At 65.6% G+C, this 24,934-nt stretch overlaps 2 protein-coding genes across 5 annotated transcripts in view; both read right to left on the minus strand.

Moving 5' to 3' along the window:
* Positions 1-361: 361 nt before the first annotated feature.
* AMN (amnion associated transmembrane protein) lies at positions 362-6,969 on the minus strand. Of its 2 annotated transcripts, XM_054715431.1 has the most exons (12): positions 6,914-6,969; positions 6,313-6,431; positions 6,170-6,214; positions 2,554-2,641; positions 2,142-2,359; positions 1,886-2,023; positions 1,641-1,749; positions 1,468-1,550; positions 1,107-1,284; positions 857-1,034; positions 700-772; positions 362-624 (listed from the first exon to the last, which is right to left on the minus strand). In XM_054715431.1, the coding sequence occupies exons 1-12, from the start codon at positions 6,963-6,965 to the stop codon at positions 526-528; spliced, it is 1,380 nt and encodes a 459-aa protein (XP_054571406.1). In that variant the 5' UTR covers positions 6,966-6,969; the 3' UTR covers positions 362-525. The 2 variants fall into 2 exon arrangements, with proteins under 2 accessions (XP_054571406.1, XP_054571407.1); XM_054715432.1 differs by lacking the exon at positions 857-1,034.
* A 9,752-nt stretch (positions 6,970-16,721) lies between these two features.
* Positions 16,722-24,934, minus strand: part of TRAF3 (TNF receptor associated factor 3) — an 88,456-nt gene continuing 80,243 nt past the window's right edge. For all 3 annotated transcript variants that reach the window (XM_054715720.1, XM_054715721.1, XM_054715719.1), the window contains exons 9-11: positions 23,286-23,426; positions 18,529-18,703; positions 16,722-17,775 (exon numbers count right to left, since the gene is read on the minus strand). In XM_054715720.1, coding sequence (XP_054571695.1) covers positions 17,204-17,775; positions 18,529-18,703; positions 23,286-23,426 — 888 coding nt within the window. In that variant the 3' untranslated portion in view covers positions 16,722-17,203. The remainder of the gene's footprint in view (positions 17,776-18,528; positions 18,704-23,285; positions 23,427-24,934) is intronic.

Here is a 24,934-nt window from a genome sequence, read left to right on the forward strand (position 1 = left end):
CTGCTGCTCTGCTCGTCGGGCGGGGTGTCCACAGAGCCACCCTGAGTGGGGAGGTCAAGGCCTGGCCTGGCAGCGACAGCCACCCCGCCCCGTCCCTGCACAGCCGCTTGGCAGGACACGGGTCTTGGGTGCCCCTCTGCCCCTCACCAGCGCCTCCCCTCCCGGCTCCTCGGCACCAGGGCAAACCTGCCTACTTCTGGGCGCCACCCAGCCGACAGGCAGCCTCGGGCCTGCAGGTGGGTCGCTGCCCTGGGCGGTGGCCAGGCCGCCCGTGGCCGGCTCTGAGGACCACCACGGAGGGCGCCCGCGGCCCTCCCACTCCCACCCGCCTGGCGGGGACGCGGACGCAGCGGGCGGCGGGTGCAGGAAATCTCTTTATTGGCAGCCGCCTCGCGTGTGGCTGACCGGGGTCAGCATCCCCGAGGCTGTGACCCGCACACCGGCCAGGGGCCAGGGGCCAGGGGCCAGGGGCGCAGGGCGGGAGGAGGCGTGGCGGGGGCAGGTCCAGGTCGCACCGCCCAGCCCTCAGGCGTCCGTGTCCGTCTGGGTCGCAGTGAACAGCGGGTTCACGAAGCAGCTCTGGCTGGTGCTCTGGGCCAACGCCTTCGGGGCAGGTACCGGGGGCTGTGGGGGCGCAGTCAGGGCGTCGGGCGTGGAGCCGGCCACGGGGAGGCCCACCCCCAGCCCCCGGCCACGCACCTGCTCCACGGAGCCTGCCACGTCGAACACCGGGTTGTGGAAGCCCAGGGGCGTCTCGTCGCGCCTCCTCCACCTACAGGTGGGAACCCTTGAGCCCCCCGCACCTGAACCCTCTCCCCCTCCCCCCCCCCCATACCCGAGCCCCCGCCCCGCGAACCTGAGCCTCCCCGCGCGGTGCAGCAACAGCGCCCCCGCCGGCAGCACCAGCAGCAACAGGAACAGCGCAGCTGCCAAGCCGCTCGCGAGCCCCACGCGCGACCCCGGCCGGTGCAAACCGTCCCCGACGGGCGCGCCCGACTCCCGGAAGGTCGCCGACAAGATCCCGAGGGCCTCCCCTGCCACGGAGAGCGGGCTCAGTCTCTCCCGGGCGGGCGGCGCGGGGACAGGGCTGGGCGGGCCGCGCTTACCGTGCTCCGCGACGTCCGCCAGGAGGGCCCGGGCCAGCCGCCCCGCGCCGCCCGCCTCGGGCCCGGGCTCCGCCAGCACCACCTGGATCTCCGTGTCGGCCTCCGCGCCCGGGGCCTCGCGGGGCTGGGGCGGGCGCGGCACCTTGGACACGGCCACCTGCAGCGCCTGGTACTGGGGCTGGGGAGGGGCGCAGGGTTGGCCGGGACCTGGGACCTGCGGGGACGCGGGGGGGAGGGGGGGGAGTGGCGCCCAGGTGGGCGAAGCGTGGGCCGCCCGTGAGGAGGTGGAGCGGGGCTCCAGGGTCCCCGACAGAGGAGGTTCGGGCGGGGCTGCGAGGCGCAGGGGCGGGGCGCCCATTACCAAGGCCAGGAAGTCGCGCAGCAGCCGCGCCCGGTACTGCGCCAGGTCAAAGGCAGGGCCGTGGGTCAGCGACACGATGGCTCCTGCAACAGGAGGGGAGGGGTCCGCGCTGCGCCCGGGGCCCACGGGTGGCCCAGCCGCCCCGCGCGCAGGGCCGGAGCAGAGGCGCTCACCGCAGAGGGCGCAGCATTGCCCCTCGGGCCGGAGCGCGTCGTGGCAGGCGGCCTGGGGACAGTGGCCGCCCGAGGGCCGGAGCAGGGCCGCGCAGACCCACGGCTGCACCTGGAGGCGGGAAGCCGGCTCGGCACGGAGGGCGAGGGCGCGGGGCGGCCCTGCGGCGGGCCGGAGGGGCGCGGCGGCCGGCTCCCAGCGCCAGCCTCACGCGTGCGGGGCCCTCGCCGCCCGGGGGCGCCCTCACCTCCGCGTTGCCGCAGACGCAGCCCGACGGGGCGGCGCAGGCCTCGGGGCGCACGCTCAGCGCGCCCGGCCCGTGAAAGCGCAGGCGGCCGGCGCGGGACGCCAGGAAGACAGCCAGGTCCTCGTCGCGCGTGAACTTCTGCGGGGCCGGGTCACAGCGGAGGCGGCCCGGCTGAGTGCTCGGCACGCGTGTCCAGACCGCAGGGGTGGGGGCGCCCGGGGAGGGGCCCCGAGTCCCGCCCCGCTCGGCCCCTCACCTGGCCCAGAGCCCAGACGCTGCCCACGCGCAGGGCGCGGGCGCCCGGGCCGAGGCCCACCCGGAAGGAGGAGTCCGGCGGGAAGACCACGTCATCGTGGCGGCAGGGCACGCGCTCCACGTCCAGCGCGAAGAGGCCGCGCGCCGCGTCCCCCGAGCGCCACAGGCGCGGGTCGTGCCAGGAGAAGCGGTCGGGGTCGAGGAAGCGCGCGGGGGCGCCTGCGCGGGGGGACACGTCCCAGAGGTGCGCGGGGAACACGCCCTGCACGCAGGCCCCCGAGTCCCCAGCCAGACCCGCCCCGAGATCCGCCCCCACTCAGACCCGCTCCCACTCGGGACGACCCGTCGCGACCACGCCCTCTGCCCAGGCCCCGCCCCCAGACGCCGCAGCGGGGGCGGGGGCGGGGCCTCACCGGGGCCGCAGTCCGGGTCCGAGCTGGGGTCCGCGGCGCTGAATCCCGCCCCAGAGGCCAGGACCAGCTCCCCGTCCAGAGGCAGGAGCTGCAAGAAGCGCAGGAGGAAGGACACGTGGCGGCCCAGGCGCCAGAGGACCCTGTGGGCGCCCACCCGCCCCGTGTCCACGGCCGGGGAGCGGAGCGGCCAGTGAGGCAGGCCTGGGGGCTCCCCCCTGGCGGAGTCGCTGATGCCCGAGGGAGCAGGGCCGCGGGCGCAGGAGCCCAGCTACCCTGAGGCCTGGGAGCGTGGAGGGTTTGGGGTGACATTAGCCAGGAACTGTACAAGCCAAGGGCTCATGGGTTCCGAGAACCCACGTGCTGGGAAGTGGAGAGGCCCCCCTGGACCCTGTGAGGGAGGGAGGGGTGCCAGGGGCGGCCTTGGAGTCCCCCTGGCTCCACCGCGGCAGCCCGTTCACCACCCCAGGCCTCAGGGGTCAGAGGAAACAGCAGCGGGAAGCCCTGGAGCCGAAGGACTGACTGTCCCCCCCCACTCCGGACCCCGGACCCTGCCCCTGCCCCTGCCCCTGCCGACCCCCCTGGGGTTGGGCTGCCGCCCAGGGCCCAGCCTCCGGTCCCAACTTGCTGGGCAGGGCCTGCTCTTCAGCTGCTCCCAGAAACCCACGGGGAAGCTGGCCCCTGGGCGGGGAGGGGGAATGGGAGGTCCAAGGCCAACTACCTCCACTCCTGAGGGTGCAGCCCCGCCCACGGCCCGGGTGAGCCCGGGGCAGGTGGCACGGCGCCTCCCTCCTCCAGGGCAGGGGCGGTGTCAGCAGTTTCCCCCCAAGAGCCAGAGGGAAAGTGTAAACTGGACGCCATGATACTTGGAAGGAAGAACACACAGGGGCGCTAAGCGTGCGTCTCCATCAGCTTAGAACACCAGGCAGCCTGGGCCTGATGCTAAGGAACTTTCCAGAAGGCAGCAGGGGGCCTGAGAGAGAACCCGCCCCCCCCAGTCAGGACAGGCTCCTGCTCAGGGATATCGCCCTGCCTACAGGCCCTTCCCACGGACTCCCCTTCAGCCTCCAGAAGAGACGGGAGCATCCAGGTCAAAGTGTCAACATTCAGATGCCAGGGGTGGGGGAGGAGAGAATATTTGGAGAAACACGAAGGTGAATTTTCCAGATTTGAAGAAAGAAAGCAGATGGAGAGGCCTCGTGGAGAGCCTACGGGAACCAAGGAGAGTCACTCCGACTCGGGATGGCGACTGAGCACAGAGACACAGAGGACACCCTGGAAGCTTCAGAGAGAGACCAGGTCACGGGGAAAGAAAAAATTCAGAAACCAGTTTCTCAGCAACAACAATGGGTTCAAAAAGCCAATCGAATGATGTTTTATATATTCCTAGAGGCACTAGAGGCCCGGTGCGTGAAATTCGTGCAAGCGTAGGCCTTCCTTCCCCTGGCTGCCGGCACCGGCTTCCCTCTGGCACCCCAAAGCCCCGGCTTTCCTCGCAGCCCCGGCTGCGTCCAGAGGGTCATCGGTCTAATTAGCACATTACCCTTTTATTAGTATAGATAGGAAAAGAACTTTTCATCTAGAATTTTATATCCAGACAAACTCCCATTCAAATGTGAGAACATAAAAATGCCCTCAGGCCTAGAAGACATCGGAAAGGTGCAACACGGGGACCTGCCCTGACGACAGGCTGGGGGAAGGGAAGCGGGAGGGGCCCAGAGCTGTGAAGAGATGGGAGGTGGGGGTGAGATGCGTTGGTAATGCGTATTATTATCTCTTTAAGTCGTTTAAAAGCTGGGACTGAAATGTGATGGGGGAGGGGAAGACCCCACGGACGGCGTGCCCTGCGGAACTCCCGTGGCAAGGGGAGGAGCGGATAGCGAGACGCTTGAGAAACCAAAGGGACCCCCAAACCTCACACCAACATGACGTCTGTCGATTTCTAGGAAAGTTTAAAACATCAGAATCGACACAACAGCCAACAGAGAACTTGAACAGGCCAGCAAGCATGGAAGACATTAAAATGTTGGTCAGAGACCTCCTGTTTTCAAAATACCCAGTCCACCTGTTTTTACAGGCAAAGTATACCAAACTCGCGATTTCTTCTTACAGAAATGGTTCTGGAAAACAGAAAGGAGGAGTGGAAACTGCCCAGCCCATTTTATGAGGCCAGGGTGATCTCAAGTCCTAAACCAGATGAAGGACATTCGAAGCTAAGAAGTATCGGCTCATTTACTTAGAACAGATATGCCAGCGTCCTAAATGCAGGATTAGTTGACTAAAGGCAACCGTGTATTTTGAAAACACATGGCGTTCAGCCCAGCCCGTGTTGCCCAGTGGTTGAGCGTCAACTCATGTACCGGGAGGTCACCGGTTCGGTTCCCGGGTCAGGGCACGTGCCCAGGTTGCGGGCTAGCCCCTCACTAGGGGTGTGCAGGAGACAGCGGATGGGTGTTGATGTTTCTCTCTCTCCCTCACCCTTCCTCTCTCTCTAAAAATCATTAGAAACATGAAAAAATACAAATACATGGTGTTCAAAGGGTTCATGCCCCAAAAAAGCGGGAAGGCAGACTGGGACTTGGCGCTGGCGGTGTGTGTGCCGGTGGCCCAGCAGGTGGCAGGAGAGCCTTGTGCTGGGAAGTCCGTGTGGCAGACGCGGCGCGTTTGAAGAAGTGGCACCGGCACCTCGGGCCGAGGACCGTCTGCGAGGACGGCCGGCCTCAGAGGCCCTCACCAACAGGCCAAACCACGGAGGGGCGAGAGCGCACGTCTGCATCGATGCAGGAGGACCCCGGAGTCCATGTGAGCACTGCGGGCAGACCCTCTGGCCGGGAGCGCAGTTGGTTTGCGCGTCCCCCAGTGCGCCAGGCTGTGGTCTGACCCGGGCCAGGGACACAGGCACAACCAATGAAGGCGCACACAGCGGACAACACACCCGTTTCCCTCTCTCTCAGCTTGAAGTAATTTTCTAGCAAACTGGCAGTGAACAGAATTTCTACAATTGGGTAGTTTCTGTACCAAACCCGCCTCAAACTGGGCAAAGGGTAGAAACGGGAGGGGCACGGGGCCAGGAGGAAGGCGGTCAGGGAGAGGCTCCCAACCTGAGACACATTTACCCGGGGTGCGTGTGTGTGTGTGGGGGGGGCTGAGGCTGTGGAGGAGGTCCCTCCACCTCCCACGGCGACTCTGGGGCCATCGCCCAGTCCCTTAGCCCCTGACTGTTCCCACCCCTGGCCTCCGATGAGGCTGCAAGGACCCAGCAGCCCGCCCCCCTGCTCCCCCATGTCCCAGCCCCAGCCCCCCATGTCCCAGCCCTGCCCCCATGTCCCAGCTCCCCATGTCCCAGCCCCCCATGTCCCAGCTCCCCAATGTCCCAGCCCCCCATGTCCCAGCCCCCCATGTCCCAGCTCCCCATGTCCCAGCTCCCCAATGTCCCAGCTCTGCTCCCCATGTCCCAACTCCCCATGTCCCAGCTCTGCTCCCCATGTCCCAGCTCCCCATGTCCCAGCCCTGCTCCCCATGTCCCCCCCATGTCCCAGCCCTGCTCCCCATGTCCCACCCCCCCATGTCCCAGCCCCCCATGTCCCAGCCCCCCATGTCCCAGCCCCGCCCCCCTCACCATGGTCGAGAAGCTGTGACCTCCGCGCACCAGGACTGACACCATCTGGGGGAAAAGAAGCGGCCTCAGCGGCGGACCCACTGGGCCCCACCCCCGGACCGCGCGGGCCGGGTCCGAGCCTCCTCCCGGTGGGGCCCAGGCACCTTGTCCGCCGGGAACTCCACGGCGGCGCCCGCGCAGGGGGTGCGGTTCCCGCTCCAGTTGTCCGCGGCGTCGAAGTCGGTGTTGGGGACCCAGACTTTGTAGGCGGCCCGGGTCAGCGCTGGGGAGGCGGAGGCTGAGTGCTCCCCGGCCTTCCCGCGGGGGGGCCCCAGGGAGGCGCGGTGGCAGCACGGGGCCCCGCGGGAACCCCGCCCGGCGCCCTCGGAGGAACTCCTATTGTGTCTGCAGAGCCCGCTCCAACGTGCCCCCCGCCGGGACGCCCCGCCCCCGTCTTGCCCGGAGCCGGAGCCGAGGACCCGGCGGGGCCAGGAGGGCGGGGGCGGCCTGGCCGGGAGGGAGCGGGGAGCCGCCGCGGCGGAGCTGCCGTCACCCAGCTCCCGGCGTCGGCGGCACCGAAGACACGCAGCCCGGACCCCGGGGAGGGGAGGCCGGGCCCGGGACAGGGACGCGGAGGCAGCTCGGAGCCCCGCGGGGAGGAGGCGGCCCCGGGGTCTGGCCCGGGCTCCTGGCCTCCCTGCGGGGCTGCGGTGGGACGGAGCCGCCCACCCCGGGCCCGGGCCCTCGGCCGAGCCGCCCGCTTACCGCAGAGCTGCAGCCCCAGCAGCAGCCGGCCCAGCGCACCCATCGCGCCCATCGCGCCCATCGCGCCCAGCGCCCGCTCCGCCCGGGACTTTGCCCGCAGAGCCCACGTGACCGGGCGGGGCGGGCCCGGCGGTTACACATTCACCTCCAGGCCCGCCTGGACCGCGTCCCGGTTCCTCCGAGGGCCCGCCCCCAGGACCTGGGGCCTGTCAGGACTCACCTGCCTATGAGGTGGGCGTGTTGGGGGGAGAATAAAGGACCTTGGGGTCCCCCTTCTCTGTCCGGGTGCGGTTGGGTCAGCACCGGGTCCGCCCACCTGGTGGGACTGGGTGTCCACTCGGCCCTGCGGGCCCTCCTGCCGCCCAGCGGGGCTGTGGGTGGAGCTGGTGCGGCCTGTGGCCCCGCTGAGGGCAGGCCGGGCGAGCATGGGGAGTGGCGAGGGTGATGGACGGAGGGTGATGGATGGAGGGTGATGGCTGAGGGTGATGGGTGGATGGGAAACAGTGAGTGAGGGAAGGAATGAGTGGACAGAGACCGGACCGTGGGGAGGTGAGTGGTTGGTGCCGGGGTGGATGCTGGGTGGGAGGGGGGGAGGCGGGTGATGAGGGTGGGAGGTGGATGGATGATGAGCGGAGATGGTGGATGGAGATGAACGAAGCTGTAAGTGGATGGAGCGTGGGTCACGGATGGTGGGTGCATATGGATGGTGGCTGGTTGAGATGGTGGGGTGGGAAAGGCCACGGGTTTGGGATGGCAGAGGCGATGGATGGTGATGAATGGTTGATGGTGGGTAGATGCGTGGGGACTGGGGCTGAGATGAGTTGTGAAGGATGGCTAGCAGGGAGATGGTGGATGAGAGTGGAGGTGGTTGTTGGATTCAGCGGATGGCGGATGGCCAAGTGGGCGCCTGTGAGTGCGGGATACGTGGGTGGAGGGGTGGATGGGTGGAGGGGTGGAGGGGTGGACGGTGGAGGGGTGGAGGGGTGGATGGTGGAGGGGTGGAGGGGTGGACGGTGGAGGGGTGGAGGGGTGGATGGTGGAGGGGTGGATGGGTGGAGGGGTGGAGGGGTGGATGGTGGAGGGGTGGATGGGTGGAGGGGTGGAGGGGTGGATGGTGGAGGGGTGGAGGGGTGGAGGGGTGGAGGGGTGGATGGTGGAGGGGTGGATGGTGGAGAGGTGGAGGGGTGGAGGGGTGGAGGGGTGGATGGTGGAGGGGTGGAGGGGTGGAGGGGTGGAGGGGTGGATGACGGGATGGTGGAGGGGTGGGTCAGCTGGATGGCTAAGCTGCCCCGGAGAGGTGGATGCCCTGCGTGCTGCACATCTGCGTGGACCGTGGTGAGGGCGGGGGCTGGTTTGTGGGTGACAGGGTGGTGGGGTGAGTGGGTGGGTGCACAGATTTCACACGCTGCCCCGGAGGGCGGACAGCGGGATGATGGTGAGCGGATTACTAGGGGACGGGCTGCGAGTCGGTGGAGCGATGGGCGGTGGCGTGTGGATGTGGGAGGCAGATGGCCGTACTGCTTAGGGCGGTGGGGGTGGATGTGGATGGAGGCCAGTGGGAGAGGGACCCTCGCTCTCCTGCACCCACACCCTCGCCTGCAGCCTGGGCCTCAGCACCCTGGGATGGAGCCGACGCCCTGGGCACTCACCTCTGAGCCGGGAGGGGCGTGGCCTCTGGGAAGGAGCAAGCCGCCAGCACTCGCCCCTGCACTTTGTCCTGCTGGGAGCACAGAGGGGCGGGGCCCAGTCTGGAGTTTGTGGGACTCACAGGAGGCTCCATCCTCTGGCCTCGGCCAGGGACAAAGGGCTGTTTGGGGGTCACCTCTGTTTTGTCCTTTGTCTTGCTTCTCCCCGGGAAGGAGATGGGGACTGTACCCAATAAATTGCTGTCGCCCCGCCTCCTCCCACCACCCACTTTGGGTGCTCAGGGCAGAGCTCGGAGGCGCGGGGAACTTAGCCCTGGGCCCGAGCGCTGCAGCCAACCTGAAGGCCTGGGCCTGCAAGGCGGGGGACTGAGTGGAGGGCATGGCCCCCTGGGAGCTCCAAGGGCTGGAACAGTGGGGCCCCGGGACCTGGAACTCTGCCCACTCTGGCCCCAGCTGGGCAGGCCATTCCCAGAGGACTGTGCTGTCTAGAGAGGGCAGCAGACCCCCTGGGCAGGCAAGGGAGGCTTCCTGGAAGAGGCAGCATGAACAACGCCACATGACGGCGAGGTCACAGCTGCGGGCACAGGTGGAGGGTGGATGAAGGCGGAGTCAGGGCTGCGGGGTCTTGGCGGCGACTCCATACCCGGAGCAGAGGCTGCAGGTGGGTCCCAATTGGCAGGTGGCCCAAAGAGGAGCCCACGCCAGGCCGGCCGCAGGCCTCCCGCTGGCCCAGGCTGCAGAGGGTCCCCGCAGCGACCCAGAAGCAAAGACGTGGGCAAACATGGCTGGACCACGCTGGCCACGGGACGCTCTGTGCCCTGCCCCCCAGGTCCACGTGAGCACAGCTTCCTCGGGTGGCATGGGGGAAATGCAACGCCCCAAAGAGTTTCTCCCAGTAACCAGGCCCCCTCCAAGCAGCTGCTTCAGGCACGGTTGGATCCAGGCGCTTGGGCTGTCTTTGTCTTGCTGTCTGGGCTTGACCGCCCTCGTGCTGGTTTTGTGTGCTCAGCCTTCTCCACGGGCAGAGAAGGCAGCCTGGGGGAGCCGGGCCCCACTGCCCGGCTGGCCCTGTGCGGGGGTGGGGGTGGAGGTGGGGGGCTCAGTGAGGTCTGGGTGAGGTTCACCTCTGCACCAGTCACATGCCCAGGGCTGCTGTCCTGATTGGCCATCACAGCCCTCCCCTGGATCAGGGCACCGTGAGTGACAGCCCTGTGCCCTGGGGGCGGGGTGGGCAGACCTGCTCTAGGCCATGGTCCCCAGTCAGACCCCGGGCCATGGAATCACCCCCTTCCTGCCCCTCTCCTTTCCCTGTTCTTTCTATGAGGACAGATCTGGCCCCGGTCAAGTCCCCAGCTCTTTCCCCACCTCTGTCCCTGACGGAGCGGCCACACCTGTCCCCCCACCTCTGTCCCTGACGGAGCGGCCACACCTGTCCCCCCACATCTGTCCCTGACGGAGCGGCCACCCCTGTCCCCCCACGTCTGTCCATGACGGAGCGGCCACACCTGTCCCCCCACGTCTGTCCCTGACGGAGCGGCCACACCTGTCCTCACGTCTGTCCCTGACGGAGCGGCCACCCCTGTCCCCCCACGTCTGTCCCTGACGGAGCGGCCACACCTGTCCCCCCACCTCTGTCCCTGACGGAGCGGCCACACCTGTCCCCACCTCTGTCCCTGACGGAGCGGCCCCACCTGTCCCCACGTCTGTCCCTGACGGAGCGGCCACACCTGTCCCCACGTCTGTCCCTGACGGAGCGGCCACACCTGTCCCCACGTCTGTCCCTGACGGAGCGGCCACACCTGTCCCCACGTCTGTCCCTGACGGAGCGGCCACCCCTGTCCCCCCACGTCTGTCCCTGATGGAGCGGCCACACCTGTCCCCCCACCTCTGTCCCTGACGGAGCGGCCACACCTGTCCCCACGTCTGTCCCTGACGGAGCGGCCACACCTGTCCCCCCACCTCTGTCCCTGACGGAGCGGCCACACCTGTCCCCACGTCTGTCCCTGACGGAGCGGCCACACCTGTCCCCACGTCTGTCCCTGACGGAGCGGCCACACCTGTCCCCCCACCTCTGTCCCTGACGGAGCGGCCACACCTGTCCCCACGTCTGTCCCTGATGGAGCGGCCACACCTGTCCCCCCACCTCTGTCCCTGATGGAGCGGCCACCCCTGTCCCCACGTCTGTCCCTGACGGAGCGGCCACCCCTGTCCCCCCACGTCTGTCCCTGACGGAGCGGCCACACCTGTCCCCCCACGTCTGTCCCTGACGGAGCGGCCACACCTGTCCCCCCACGTCTGTCCCTGACGGAGCGGCCACACCTGTCCCCACGTCTGTCCCTGATGGAGCGGCCACACCTGTCCCCCCACCTCTGTCCCTGATGGAGCGGCCACACCTGTCCCCCCATGTCTGTCCCTGATGGAGCGGCCACCCCTGTCCCCCCACGTCTGTCCCTGACGGAGCGGCCACACCTGTCCCCCCACGTCTGTCCCTGACGGAGCGGCCACACCTGTCCCCACGTCTGTCCCTGACGGAGCGGCCACACCTGTCCCCACGTCTGTCCCTGACGGAGCGGCCACACCTGTCCCCCCACCTCTGTCCCTGACGGAGCGGCCACACCTGTCCCCACGTCTGTCCCTGACGGAGCGGCCACACCTGTCCCCCCACGTCTGTCCCTGACGGAGCGGCCACACCTGTCCCCCCACGTCTGTCCCTGATGGAGCGGCCACATCTGTCTCCACCTCTGTCCCTGACGGAGCGGCCACACCTGTCCCCCCACGTCTGTCCCTGACGGAGCGGCCACACCTGTCCCCCCACGTCTGTCCCTGATGGAGCGGCCACATCTGTCCCCACCTCTGTCCCTGACGGAGCGGCCACACCTGTCCTCTGAGCGGAGGGAGGCAGTGAGGGCCACAGGCCGTCTGACACTCCCAGGCCTGGACCATGGCCCCCCTGGAGAGCCACTGTCCCATCCCCAGTGCCAACCCCACGGATCGAAGCCACGGCCCGAGCTGGTCAGCGGCCCGGTAGCCCTCGGCGAGGGCAGGACGCTGGGCCCGGAGGAGCTGGACGCCCCGCACCCACGGCCGCTCTCTCTGGGGACAGAAGCGGCTGCAGCCTTCGGCCAGTCCCCGGGGCGCCCTCAGCTCAGGGCCCCGCTTCCTGGGCCGCGTTGCTGATTGTCCCGTGGGACTCAGGGAAACCAACCGGGAGGAGGGAGGACAGGGTCCAGCTTCCGCCGGGGGTGCGGGAAACCCCATGGACACTGGGCAGTGGCACCAGGCGGGTTCGGGCCACCAGGCGTCGCTCGGTGTCCGTCCTGGTGTGGTCAAGGCTGCGGTGGGACCCCAGGTCTCCGTCCCTGCCCAGGAGGGTGGATGGAGCATAAGGGGTGTGTGGGCTTGGGACCCTCGACAGGGCCCGGCGGGCTGTGCCCCCTTCTCCGAGGAGCTCCTGGTGGGGTGGGTGTGCGTGGGGAGGGCTCTCGGGTGGGCTGCGAGGGGAGGGACGGCAGGAGCAGGTGGCCTCTGGACAGAGGTGAGCCGAGGTCTGGGCGGGAGTGGCCTCTGGGGGCGCTCCGTTCCTGGGCCCCTCCCAGGCTGGGCCCCACATGGAGACGTGGAGAAGGGGTGAGCAGGGCACGCCAGCGGCGAGTGGGCTGCAGTGGGGACACTGGAGGAGCAGGGTGGTGGGAGGGTGGGCGGCTCCGGGGCCTTAGTGCCAGGCCTGAAAGCAGCCCCCACACTCGACAATTTGGGGGAGCTCAAGGCAGATGCAGGCTCCTCCTGCAGGGCCACATGTCCGTGCACGCGCGCGCACACACACACGCACACACACACGCGCACACACACACACACACACACACAGGGGCACCTAGAGAAACGTGAGACCGGCTATGTGGGCGCCGAGCTGGGGCGGGGTGCGTGGGCGCAGACTCAACACTCCCGCCCGCCCCGCCCCCCCAGGTCAGGCTGGGGTGCTTTCTAACAACCACTCGGTTTCAAGGGGAGGCAGGCACTGCCCTCCCGCCTGACGGGAGGAGACTGAGGCTCAGGAAGCCTGGACTCCCACAGCCGAGTGGGCCCTGGGGCAGGGCCAGCCCTGGGCTCCAGGTCAGAGCCATCACTTGCAGGGACAGCCAGGTGGCCACAGGGAGGGCTGGCTACTCAGCCTGCAGGGTCGGGGCACAGTGAGCACCCAGGACCCCGTTCTCAAAAGTTAAGAATTTCAAGGTGGTGACAGGAGAGCATTGCACCAAGTGTGGGCCCACGTCCCGCATGAGCCCCGCCCCGCCCGGGGTCGCGCCAGGCGGCCGCTCCCGACACGTGCGAGACAGGGCGATGGAGAAACGGAGTCCTTCGTCAGGTTTATTTTCCTCTAATGACAGTTGAGCATTTCAGGTTTGCATTCTATCCTCGTACAAACTTCAGTTATTAGCATCAGGAACACAAAGACATCGCAAGACCTCCAAACACAAATAAATACCAAATAAAACCACACGCAAGATACAGTAAACAAAAATAGAAAACATAATAATGCTATGAGAAAACCAGGCGTGGTACGAACTCATATGATTATTGCTGAGCAATAACTCACACGGTCTTTGTTGTTGTTTTCTTAGAAGAGCTGGAAACACGGACGTGAACCACTGGTCGTCACACTCACGTGCAGTCGGGAGGCCTCGCGGCGAGCGTCACCCCACGGCGTTGGGGAAACAGGCCGATCAGGTACAGTCACATAGGAGATGGGCCTTCTTTGGTCTTTGGGGCAAGAACTGAAGAGTGAGCCACGGGAGGAAGCCGTGACCGAAGCCTCCCGCCGTGCGCAGGGGCTCACACGCGTCCTCGGTCAGAGATGTCCCCGCGGAGAACGCTCAGAGGGAGCCCGCGCTGCTGTGTGCGCCAACCGGTCGCCGCGCCGGCTGCTGGAGGCCATCGGGCCTGTCGACGGGACCGAGTTCTAAACCACCCGCCGCGGCGGCAGGGGCAGCGCAGACCGACGCCCGCCTCGCCCCTGGGCGCGGGCACAGGACATGGACATGGCGGCAGCGGAGAATGAAACGCAAGCACAGCTCAGCCCCCCAGGCAGCGGCGCCGCTCCCACGATGCCTCTGGGCCTCGCCTCCCTGCCCCCCCACGGGCCGGGCTCCCTGGTGACCACCAGCACTGCCCGGACGCAGGAGTGACCAGGTCACCTGCCCACGCTGGCGCCTCCTCTGGGCTGGGCCTGGCGGCCACATTCCACTTTGCAGGAACCACGACGACCAGGCCGGCCAACGGGAGACAGAACCGTGGTCATGGCTGAGGAGTGGCTTTGGGTGGCAGACCCCGCCCCCGTCACCAGCGCTCACACAGCAGACGGCCACTGGAGCCCGCTCACCTCTGCAGCCCCAGGTCAGCTCTGCCCGGCCCCCAGCAGAGGGGCGCTTTGGGGGGAGGCGGGAGCTCCCGCCCGCCCGCCCGCCCGGGGAGACAGCGGCGGTGCTGGGCCGGACCGTCTGCGACGGCCACAGGAGGGCAGCGTGGGCCTCACTCCTTGTGTTGCAGGACGGGCTGTGGGCCTGGACCCCAGGGTGCGAGGGGGGGTCCTCCCTATCTCCCCACATCCTCTGACCCGACCATGGGACGACCCACCTGGGGACCCCACTGTTTAAGGGTCTGTCCAGACCCCCTTTCTTCTGCTAACGATGCCCCTCGGCTACAGGTTGCTGGGCCGGCCATGGGGGACCCCGACACCACCCAGAATGAGTGGGCGCTGCTGCTGATGGGGCATGGGCCCCGACCCCGGGCGGCTGAGGACCCTGGAGACAGGCAGGTATTCCCTGGGGTCCCCAAGGTGGGCCGCAGGCTTAGGGAAGCCCTGGGGCATTTGCTCTGCTATGATGGGAACTCAGGGCAGCGGAAGGGGGGGCGGTGCGGGGAGGCAGCTGTCCCACCACAGCCCCGAGGTCACAGGGCAGGAAGGAGCTGCGGGGCCAAAAGCTTCCCGTGCTCCCAGCTGTTCCCACGTGGGGGGCTGCGGAGCTGGGCCCTGGGCCCTGACAGCAGCCGTCATGATGCCCCGCGATGCCCTCAGGTCCTCGGCAGTGAGTGCGCACCGAGCTGCGCCCAGGGTCAGCGCCAGCTCTCCTCCGACAGGCCTGAGACCTTCCATCCCGGCTCTGCTGCCAGCGTGGCCTCTGGGGACGGGAAAGCCTGCTTACAGCAAAGGCCCAGGCAGGGGCTGCGGCCGGGCCGACCCTCAGGGACACGGGCCCGGGCCCCAGACGGCGGCCGGCACGCGCGAGGCTGGCAGGAAAGCCGTGTGGGGTCTGCACTTTCAATAAAGGGGGACGCGCACCGGGCACAGCACGCCGGACACCCTCCCTTGTTGCTGGGACAGTGGGGGGCCGCGAGGAGCAGGCAGCAGGCGGCTGCCCCCCACCAGCACACGCAGGGGAGATGGGCACACAGCAGTGGCCACAGGATGACGCTCTCGCCATGCCAGCCTCTTCCCAGCCATGTCCTCGGGGCTCCTGGAGGTGGGGGCTGTGGCCCCCCCAGGGCACATCCCCACCGGGCGTGCTTCCCAGCAGCCCATCCCCAACAGCTCTCCACCCGGGGAGGAGGGGAAAGGAAGTTCTGTTTTTCTTTTTGACGGGACCGAGGTGGTGCTTATTCTAAATTTGTTAGTGAGGGGGGGGGTCCCAGGAGTCCTGCCGTCCCCCTGACCTGGGGCCACCGGAGGCCAGGCAGGGAGTCCCTCCTCTGTGAGTGGGGACGCTGCCTCGCCGCACAGCGCCCTGGGCGTGGAGGAGGGCGGAGACGAGGCTGAGCGTTTTAACTGGGGCCTGGTGGGTGCTCGGAACCCAAGAGGTCACTACGGGCGCCCGGAGCAGGTGTGCGGGGGAGGGCGCTTCCACAGGCCCCGGCGAAGGCACACCCAGGCGGACAGAGCACCAGAGACACGGCGGCCCGGCCCCAGCCCCGCCGCCTGCGCAGCCGCGGGGCCAGGCGGGCGGGCAGTCTGAGCGCCGGCTGGTGGAGGGGGCGGCTTTCGGGTAAGCGGCACGCAGGCGGTGGGTCGCGCTGGTTGGGCCTGGGAAGCACCCGTCACGTGTAGCACCCGTCAGTTAGCACCCGTGGAGCGTGCTGCATAGCGGAGGGAGGCAGGGCTCGGCTGCTCGTCACAGTTGGACCATTGAGAGAAGGTAAACAGTGAGTGGAGAAATGCCGGTGGGGCGGGCGCAGGCCGGGCCCGGGGCCCCAGGCCACCCTCCCGCGGGCAGCGGTCCCGGAGGCCCGGGGTCGGCCCGGCAGGCCCCAGAACGGCGGTCTCTGGAATGCTCGAGGGCCCACGCCTGTGCCCGGACCAGGTGGCTCACCTTTGGGCCTAGAGATCTGGGGTCTGTGACAATCAGGGGTAACTGAGCAGTGGGGCCCCGGGAGCCGAGATGGAGCCGGCTGCCCAGCAGGCGCGGAGCTGCCGGGGCCGGCGAGAGAGCTAGTGGTCGCGGAGCCTGGACGCACGGTCACTCCCTAGAATCACAGAGCACAGAGCCGGGTCGGGAAGCAGCGTGCACGGTAAGGCACAGGTACAGGCTGCCACCACCTCTACGCAAAGATGTCACTTCCGGAGGCCGGAACGGAGCGCAGCAGCATGACGGATGGAGGGACACCGCCGGGGCCGCCTTCAGCACACGGCACCCGCTCACCCGGCGCTGGACGCCAGGCCGGCGCTGTCGGCGATCGGACCGTCGGAACTCGTGGGCACAATTTAAAGCCTGCAGGACTTTGTTCAGAACTCCGAAGTTCAACTAATGCCCTATTTTAGGGTGAAAACAATTATAAATCTGAAATGATGCACAGCATCCATGAGCAATTTCCTTTCGTAATAATTTGAAGTAGTGTCATTGACTACGACAGATATTGAAGGTTTACATTTCTAACGAGAAATAACACAGATTGAATATTCTCTTTCCTATCACAAGTGATAACCAGTGTTGGATAGTTTACATTTTCTTCCAAGAAATATAAGTCTATCAACGTTTTAAAATAAAATGTCTGCAGTAACCATTATCTTAGAACTTTAAATTAAAAAATGATTCTGAATTTAGAGACTTCCAGAAAAGACCGAGGTGACTTCAGGGTCTTCTGACAAACAAATTATTAAAACAGAGACCAGATGAGGCCTTAAAAATAGACAATATGCTGTATTTGAAACAAGATTGCACTCTTGAGGTTTAGAACGAATATATCAGAACTGCATTATTATTTCATAAACTCTTCTTTTACTTAACATGCTGACATGTCCAGCTAGCCCAGGTGTGTATGCATGTGGTGGGTGTGTCTTTGTGTGTTCAAGTTTCAGGAAGAACACGTGGTTTTCTTTTCTTAGCCTATGAGTTTTCCACCTTAATGAATGAGACCTTTAAAAATGGAAATGGAACCTTCTCCGACAGCAGCGTTCCTCGCCGCAGGATACAGAAGTCTTCCGTGAAGTGTTGCTAGTCTATGGAAAGCGTCCCCGGCTGGCTCCTCCCGCCGGCCGCAGCCGCCTCCTGCACTGGCCGCTCCACAAGGTCCTCACTGAGCGTGAGGACTCCGGTGGAGACAGTGGCTCCAACCCCCGAGGAGGTGCCTTCTGCTCAATCCGCCCCCGCGGCTGTCAGGGGTCAGGCAGATCCGAAGTGTCCACTATGACTTTGATAAAAATGGTGTCATCTTTGATATACGTCCCGTTCTCCAGCACAGTCTGTGCCACGAAGACCGGGCAGCCGGAGGCGATGTTCATCTCCCCGGTGGGCTTCTTGAAGCTGCTGCTGTTGGGGTCCGGCTTGAACGCATCCCCCAAGTGGCGCCGTGAGGAGCCCTGGTCCATGAGCATGAGCGTCACCTTCTGCTTGAAGGGCCAGGGCAGCAGAGCGTCGTACTCTCCGCGCATGATGACGAAGAAGAGCGACAGGTGCGTGCCCTTGCCCATGCCGTCGCCGTTCAGGTAGACCCGGGCGCACATCTTGTAGCCGAAGTAGCCGGTGTAGAAGGGCTGGCTGTACAGGGACAGCGTCTTCCCCATGACGGCCTCCTGCTTCCGCCGCTTGTAGTCCCGGATCTTCCAGATGAGCACGCCGTTGTAGCTGGCGGTCTCCAGCACCTGGAAGCGCAGGTCCATGTCGGCCAGGCGGATGTCGTGGACGCTCAGCATCTGGTCGTGCCGGCTCAGCTGGGACTCCAGCAGGCCTGGCGGGCGGACAGGGGTCAGAGGGTGAGGGTGTCAGCGGGTCAGAGAGGGAGAGGCCGACCCTCCCCAGTGTCTGCACTAAACACTGAGAAACGGCCGAGGGTCCTGGCGGGCGGAGGACCAACCCACACAGCTGTCCCGACACAGGCTCGGACCCACACACCCACGGGGAGAGCTGCTGAGATGCACCAGCCTGGGGTCCCCGGGCACCTCTGCAGCATCCACGTCAGGGAGCTGCTGGGGGCAGGGAGGGCGCCCTGGTCCTTCCGGCCCAAGGCTCGGGGTCGTCTGTGCCGAGTTCCAGTGGCTCCTCTCCCACCTCAAGTCCTCGTGCAGCTTAGTCCAACCTCACGTTCCTCTCACCATCGGTCATTTCATGCCAACACTCCGAACACTCATCCAGCCCCCGAGTCACAGGCCCAGAACCGCCAGCTGACACGTGGGCCTCGCCTGCCCCTCACCCCCAAGTGGCACCTGCCTGGCAGGCCTTGCCCTCCACCTGGCATCTGCCCGCTGGCCTCGCACGGAGGGGACAAGTCTGTGGGACCCATTTCTTTCAGCCCAAGGCACCTCAGCAGGCCTGCCGCCTGGCACACGCTGCACCTGTCACCGGGACGTCCGGGGCCCACGTGCCGAGGGGACCGCCTACCCCTCGCGTTGGAGCCACACACGTGCCAGGGTCGCAGGAGTCTGCGACGCGCCCGCCCAGTCCCTCTCAGACACGGACCGCCCGCCCGCCCGCCGGCGCTCACCTGTGTTGCGGGCCGCCTGCCCTGAGCTTTTGTCCACGCTCTCCAGCTCGGTGACGCGGTTCTGCAGGGACTCCACGCTGCTCTTCATGCTGTCTGCTTCCTCCCAGTTCTGCCGGAAGGGGCGGATCTCCTTGTCGAGCTCTTTCAGTTTCTCTGCTTGGCTGTCGATGACTCGCTTCCAAACCAAAAGCATCACAAAGGCAAACGCAGTTAGCGCTCTCTGGAGCGGCTGGTCAGGAGCGGAGCGGCCAGCTCACGGCCAGGGCAGCCCGCACCTGCCCACGGGGGACGTGAGCGACGAGGGTCCACGTTCCCAGAGGAGGGGACCGAGCTCGGCACAGAGGCCTCACGCGCCGACGGCAGGGCAGGGGGCTCACGTCCCTCCGTCCTGGGGGGTCTCAGGTTGAGGATGCTGAAGTGACACCACTGGCCCTGTCGGAAGGCCTGTCCCGAAAGGCTCTCGAGCCGTCAGCAGGGGCCAATGTGGCCTCCTCCCTGGCTGCCTGGGCCAGGGCTGGGGTAATGGAGGCCGGGGGGGGGGGTAATGGAGGCCGGGGGGGGGTAATGGGGGCCGGGGGGGTAATGGAGGCCGGTGGGGGGGTAATGGAGGCCGGGGGGGGTAATGGAGGCCGGAGGGGGGGTAATAGAGGCCGGGGGGGGGGTAATGGAGGCCGGGGGGGGGTAATGGAGGCCGGGGGGGTAATGGAGGCCGGGGGGGGTAATGGAGGCCGGGGGGGGTAATGGAGGCCGGGGGGGGGTAATGGAGGCCGGGGGGGGGTAATGGAGGCCGGGGGGGGGGTGCTTCCGCCGCTCTCCCTGCTCAACGCCCCACGCCCTCCGCCACAGAACACCACACTGCTGGTCCCACGCGCTATCCACAGCGAGGCCTGACTTTGTGGTATTTTAACTTAAAAAAAACATTTTTATTGATTTCAGAGAAGAAGGGAGAAAGAGAGAGATAAACATCAATGATGAGAGAGAGTCACTGATCGGCTGCCTCCTGCACGCCCCACCCTGGGGATCAAGCCCACAACTTGGGCCTGTGCCCTGACCGGGAACTGAACCGTGACCCCCTGGTCCACAGGTCAATGCTCACCGACTGAGCCATGTGGGCCGGGCTCTGCTATTTTAATTTAGAAAATTCAGAAAACCGTTCCTTCCAGAAACACAGGCCATCTCCATCTCCAGGGGACTGGAAGAGCGAGACCTGCACTCCAGCCAAAGGACGGCATGCCCACTGGTGAGGCCAATGGCCCCTGACCTACAGTGTTTTCACTTCTAAAAAGAATTTGCATTTTTGACACACAGCTCCTGGAGGCTGGGTAATGTGCCCCATTAAACTGGGGGGCGGGGGGGAGAGGGCCAAGTTCACTTCCCCTTTTGAAAGCCTATTTTTAAACACTAAGTTTCAGCACCTTTGGGGGCTGTTACTAACCCCGAAGGAACAAACACGTCTTACTTTTTTGGGGTAAAAGCAGTGTTATTCTTCCTCTTCTTTCCAAGAAAGCCTGGTAGGGGCTGGTGTTTAAAAAGGAAAGATGATTTCGCCAAAGGACACCTCCTCCTAAGCGGCGTCACTTTTACTCTAAAGGCGTGTGGCTGTGGGCGCGTTTCCTCGGCTCCCCGAGTCTGCTTTCTGGCACAGCCCTCCTCACACTAGCGAGCCTCACACCCGAGGTGCCTGCAACAGCTCCTGCACCCTCCCTGCGGAGGTGACGGGCTAGGCTCCCAGGGCTGCACAGAGACCCGCAGTGACTGGCCGGCGTGAGTGATGCTCAGCGGGAGCCAGGAGCCTGGCCCAGGACACGCCCCCATGCATGTCTCGTGGCGCCTCCTGCTCCCCCCACCCCCACGGGGCGGTGCCTGGGACAGCAGCCTGTGGGCACGTGGGCACCTCGGGACGGAACGGTGGTGTCTGAACAACGAGCTCCCGTTCGGACAAGGCCCCGGCTCCGGGACACGGGCACGCTCACGGCACACGGGCACACAGACAAGGCTCACCCCAAGTCTGTATGGGGCGTGCCACAGCGAGGGCCCTCGCCCTTTGCAGTGACCGTCGCCTGTCCGAGCAGCACTGCCTGAGGCAGCGGCCGGTCTAGGCCGAGCTTTCCCCGAGAAGCCAGCTCAGGCGGCTCCCTTCCCGAGGGGCAGGCTCCGCCCGCCGCTGCAGTTTCCAGAATAAATCTCAGGGCAGGCGAGGGGCTTTCGGGAACACGAATTCAGGAGCCGAGAGAGACCGCGGCCGCACACCACGTGGGTCCCGAGCGAGGCCTGCCTGCAGCGCACCCGCTCCGTTCTCTCACGGCTCTTCGGGGCCAGCGGCGGGCCGTTGTCACCTGCACACGCCTGTCGGCACCGCGATGGTGCTCATGGGCTGGACACGGCTCCCGCCTGGCCCAGACCCGCCACTGCCAGAGCCATGGGTCCTCCCAGACCCTCCTGACAACGGGCCGTGGGCCTGAAAGTATACCCAGGCTGTCTTTCTAGTTAAGGAAAAGGTTCTTTAAAAAGTCAAATATTAAGCGAACACACTCTTCCCTTCCATCCCTGATCGCCTGACTGCACCCGTCCATGGGAACCCGCTGCTCAGATGCGCTGCCGCTGCCTTCGGGACGCCAGGGTCCACTGGAGGGTCAGACCAGGAAGGAGACCACACAGAACGCGACACCTGCCATCGCCGGGGCCCGAGGCCCGGGGCTGTGGGACAGTGAAAAGGGGGGGGGGTCGGCCAGGCTTCCTGGAGGAGGTGGCACTGACACCTGGGTACCCGAGGTGTCTGAGGAGGAGCCAGAGTCATGAAGGTGGGTGGGGCGACGACCCATTTCTGTGCTGTGGACAGAGTGGCCGGTCATGAAGGGTTTCTGGCCACAGCACGGCGTTTAAGACCAACTTCTTGGGGCAGCTGTGGGGGGGGGGGGGGTCTGAGTGAGGAAGGAAGTAACGGCAGGTGCGTGCGCCAGGCTCGGCTGGAGGGGGGCCTGCAGGGCGGCGGAGGAAGCGCCTGGCGGACAGACACAGCCTTCGCGCAGCCCAAGGGGCTCAGAAGTCCGCGTCTACAGACGGACAGAATCTCTCTCCTCTGGACGCGGCAACCCCCAGTGGGACCAGCGATCCACTGCACCCACTTCTGGCTGGACTCCCCGTGAACCTTTGGGGAGCCCAGATCCAGCCGGCGGGAGCCCCGTTTAAATTCAGCCTGTCCCCAGGTCCTCTCTGGAGAAGGACACCAGTGAGCCGAGCCGAGCCTCCTCGTTACTGCGCGGCTGCCGCTGTGCACTTCACCCTGCCACCCCGCAACCTGGCTCCGCCTTCCTTAGCTCTCATGGGCTTATGAAATCACAGAAGTTTTAAAATATAACTCACGGTGGAACGATTAAGCTCTACAGAAAAGGACGTTAAATTCCAACTTTTCTCACCGAAAGAGGAGGAAGTGAATGCAGAGAGAATTCGGAGGCTTCCAACGAGGGCGACTATGACCTCGTCATCAGATTCCCACGTCTTGGTTATACGTGAACCCACTACCTGTCCATCTTTCCTGTGCTGTTGATGTTTTTAACCAGTGGTAACTTCCTCAGCCTTTCCACGCGCCCCTGAGCCCAGGTCAAATACAGCAGGTTCACCACAAATGGCTCGTCCTGCGCCCCAGGCAGGTGAGGGCCCTGGTCAGGTGGGTCAATGGTTAGAGCACTGGCCTGTGCACAGGAGGGTCTCCGGTTCGATACCCGGGTCGAGGGTATGTGTCTAGCTTGCAGGCTGGATCCCCAGGTCAGGGCACATGCGGGAGACAACCCATCAGTGTGTTTCTCTCACATCGATGTTTCTCTCTCTCTTCCCACCCCCCCCCCCCCCAACTTCCACTCTCTCTAAAAATACCCTCGGGTGAAGATTAAAACACAAAACGACACCAGGGGCTTTCCGCAGGAGGCTCGCTGGTGGTGTACGGGCCGCAGTACCTTTCGGCTCTCCAGCACGGAGAGCCTGCCCCTTTCCTAAGGCGGTCAGCCCTCCGGCGTGCCTTTCCCGCCTCCGGACAGAGCTGACTGAGCCCCTGCGCAGGGCCCGAGGACGGGCCGGCAGCCTCCAGCACTGAAGCGGGCGCCAAGGCGTTCCCCGAGACCGTGCTGAGCCCTGGAGCCTCCCTCCCGGGTGAGGCCGGGGAGCGGGCGCGCCGAGCGCCGAGGAGCCGCGTGGCCGGGCACGGGGGTCTGTGACGCACGCACCGCGCGAGCCGCACTGTGCGGACAGCGGCTGCCAGGACGGCCCACGGACAAGGGCCTCGGAGAGCGAGCTGGCAGCAGGTGAGGGTCATGTCGGACCAGGCCCAGCCCCACGGCTGCCTCCCCCGCAGCGAAGGGCGGTGCTGTGCTCTGGGCCCAAGGGGCGTCGAGCGAGTGGGCCTGAAGCACGGGAAACGCGGAACGAGGGTTCGCCGTCACTTCACTGGGGAGGGGACCTTGACACACAGCCACCGAGGGACAAGAAACCCTCAGTGATAACAGAACTAGCCCCTCAGTCCCGGGCTGTGAGTCTCGTTGCACCCAGAGCGGGCCAAAGGCACAGGGACGGGTGGTGTTTGCTCTCCGGAGAGGAGGGAGGAGCCGGGCTGGGCCGCTGGGCCAGGAGCAAGGGGACGCTGCCTCCAGCCTGCAGGGCTCTCGCTCAGACCTGTCCTGGGACCCTCCCTCTCCCCTCCCCCTCCCCCCCCCTCCCTCCGTCCCCCCCCTCCCCCCTCCCCCCAGCCACGTGACGCCTCTTACCTGTAAGTGCAGTATTTTGGATTCATTATTTCGCAGCATTTCCTTTTGTCTCTCGATTTCAATTTCAAAGCTGCATATCTGATTGTGTAAGCTTTGTATGCTCTTGTTTTTCTCCACACTTTCATTCTGCAGCAAGGAAACCTGAAAAAGGAATGCTCCCATTCAGCGGACAAAATGCGATTTAATATTAACCACAGTTCAGCTTTCACAATGCAGGTGTGCTGAGCTCACTGGGAGGAATTCCGAGGAAACATCCCCTCACCCAGCCAACGAGATCCCCGCCCCCCCTCCCAGCGCCGCCCCCCCTCCCAGCGCCGCCCCCAGGATTTGACCGGGAGCAACGGGCAGCCGTGCGTCTCAGAATGGATGGGGCGCTCTCTAGAGGTTTACTGAACGTGAATAAACCTCGTACCAGAGAGCCTTTCACACTCTGGCCGGGAAACACATCCTTACATGCACCCATCTGTCACGCGTGTGCGAGTGCACACCTAAAGAGCAGGCATCACGGAACCCCTTCTCCTCACGCCGCGTCCCCAGCTTACTCTAATGTGCTTTACGTGATGCAGTCACACCCACCGAGCGACCTCACACCCACCGAGCGACCTCACACCCACCGAGTGTGACCTCACACCCACCGAGCGTGACCTCACACCCACCGAGCGACCTCACACCCACCGAGCGTAACCTCACACCCACTGAGCGACCTCACACCCACCGAGTGTGACCTCACACCCACCGAGTGACCTCACACCCACCGAGTGTGACCTCACACCCACCGAGCGACCTCACACCCACCGAGCGTGACCTCACACCCCCCGAGCGTGACCTCACACCCACCGAGCGTGACCTCACACCCACCGAGCGACCTCACACCCACCGAGCGACCTCACACCCACTGAGTGTGACCTCATACCCACCGAGCGACCTCACACCCACCGAGCGTGACCTCACACCCACCGAGCGACCTCACACCCACCGAGCGTGACCTCACACCCCCCGAGCGTGACCTCACACCCACCGAGCGTGACCTCACACCCACCGAGCGTGACCGCACACCCACCGAGCGTGACCGCACACCCACCGAGCGACCTCACACCCACTGAGTGTGACCTCACACCCACCGAGCGACCTCACACCCACCGAGCGTAACCTCACACCCACTGAGCGACCTCACACCCACCGAGCGACCTCACACCCACTGAGTGTGACCTCACACCCACCGAGCGACCTCACACCCACCGAGCGACCTCACACCCACCGAGCGTGACCTCACACCCACCGAGCGACCTCACACCCACCGAGTGTGACCTCACACCCACCGAGCGACCTCACACCCACCGAGCGACCTCACACCCACCGAGTGTGACCTCACACCCACCGAGCGACCTCACACCCACCGAGCGACCTCACACCCACTGAGTGTGACCTCACACCCACCGAGCGACCTCACACCCACCGAGTGTGACCTCACACCCACCGAGCGACCTCACATCCACCGAGCGACCTCACACCCACTGAGTGTGACCTCACACCCACCGAGCGACCTCACACCCACCGAGTGTGACCTCACACCCACCGAGCGACCTCACATCCACCGAGCGACCTCACACCCACTGAGTGTGACCTCACACCCACCGAGCGACCTCACA

Source organism: Eptesicus fuscus, chromosome 5 (genome assembly GCF_027574615.1).
Source record: "Eptesicus fuscus isolate TK198812 chromosome 5, DD_ASM_mEF_20220401, whole genome shotgun sequence".
NCBI lineage: Eukaryota > Metazoa > Chordata > Mammalia > Chiroptera > Vespertilionidae > Eptesicus > Eptesicus fuscus.

Coding starts and splice junctions, on each gene's coding strand:
- AMN (XM_054715431.1), bottom strand. CDS start 6,965: ATGGGCGCGATGGGTGCGCTGGGCCGGCTGCTGCTGGGGCTGCAGCTC. Junction 1,551..1,640: donor GCAATGCTGCGCCCTCTGCG/GTGAGCGCCTCT, acceptor CTCCTGTTGCAG/GAGCCATCGTGTCGCTGACC. Junction 625..699: donor TGGCAGGCTCCGTGGAGCAG/GTGCGTGGCCGG, acceptor GCGCCCCCACAG/CCCCCGGTACCTGCCCCGAA.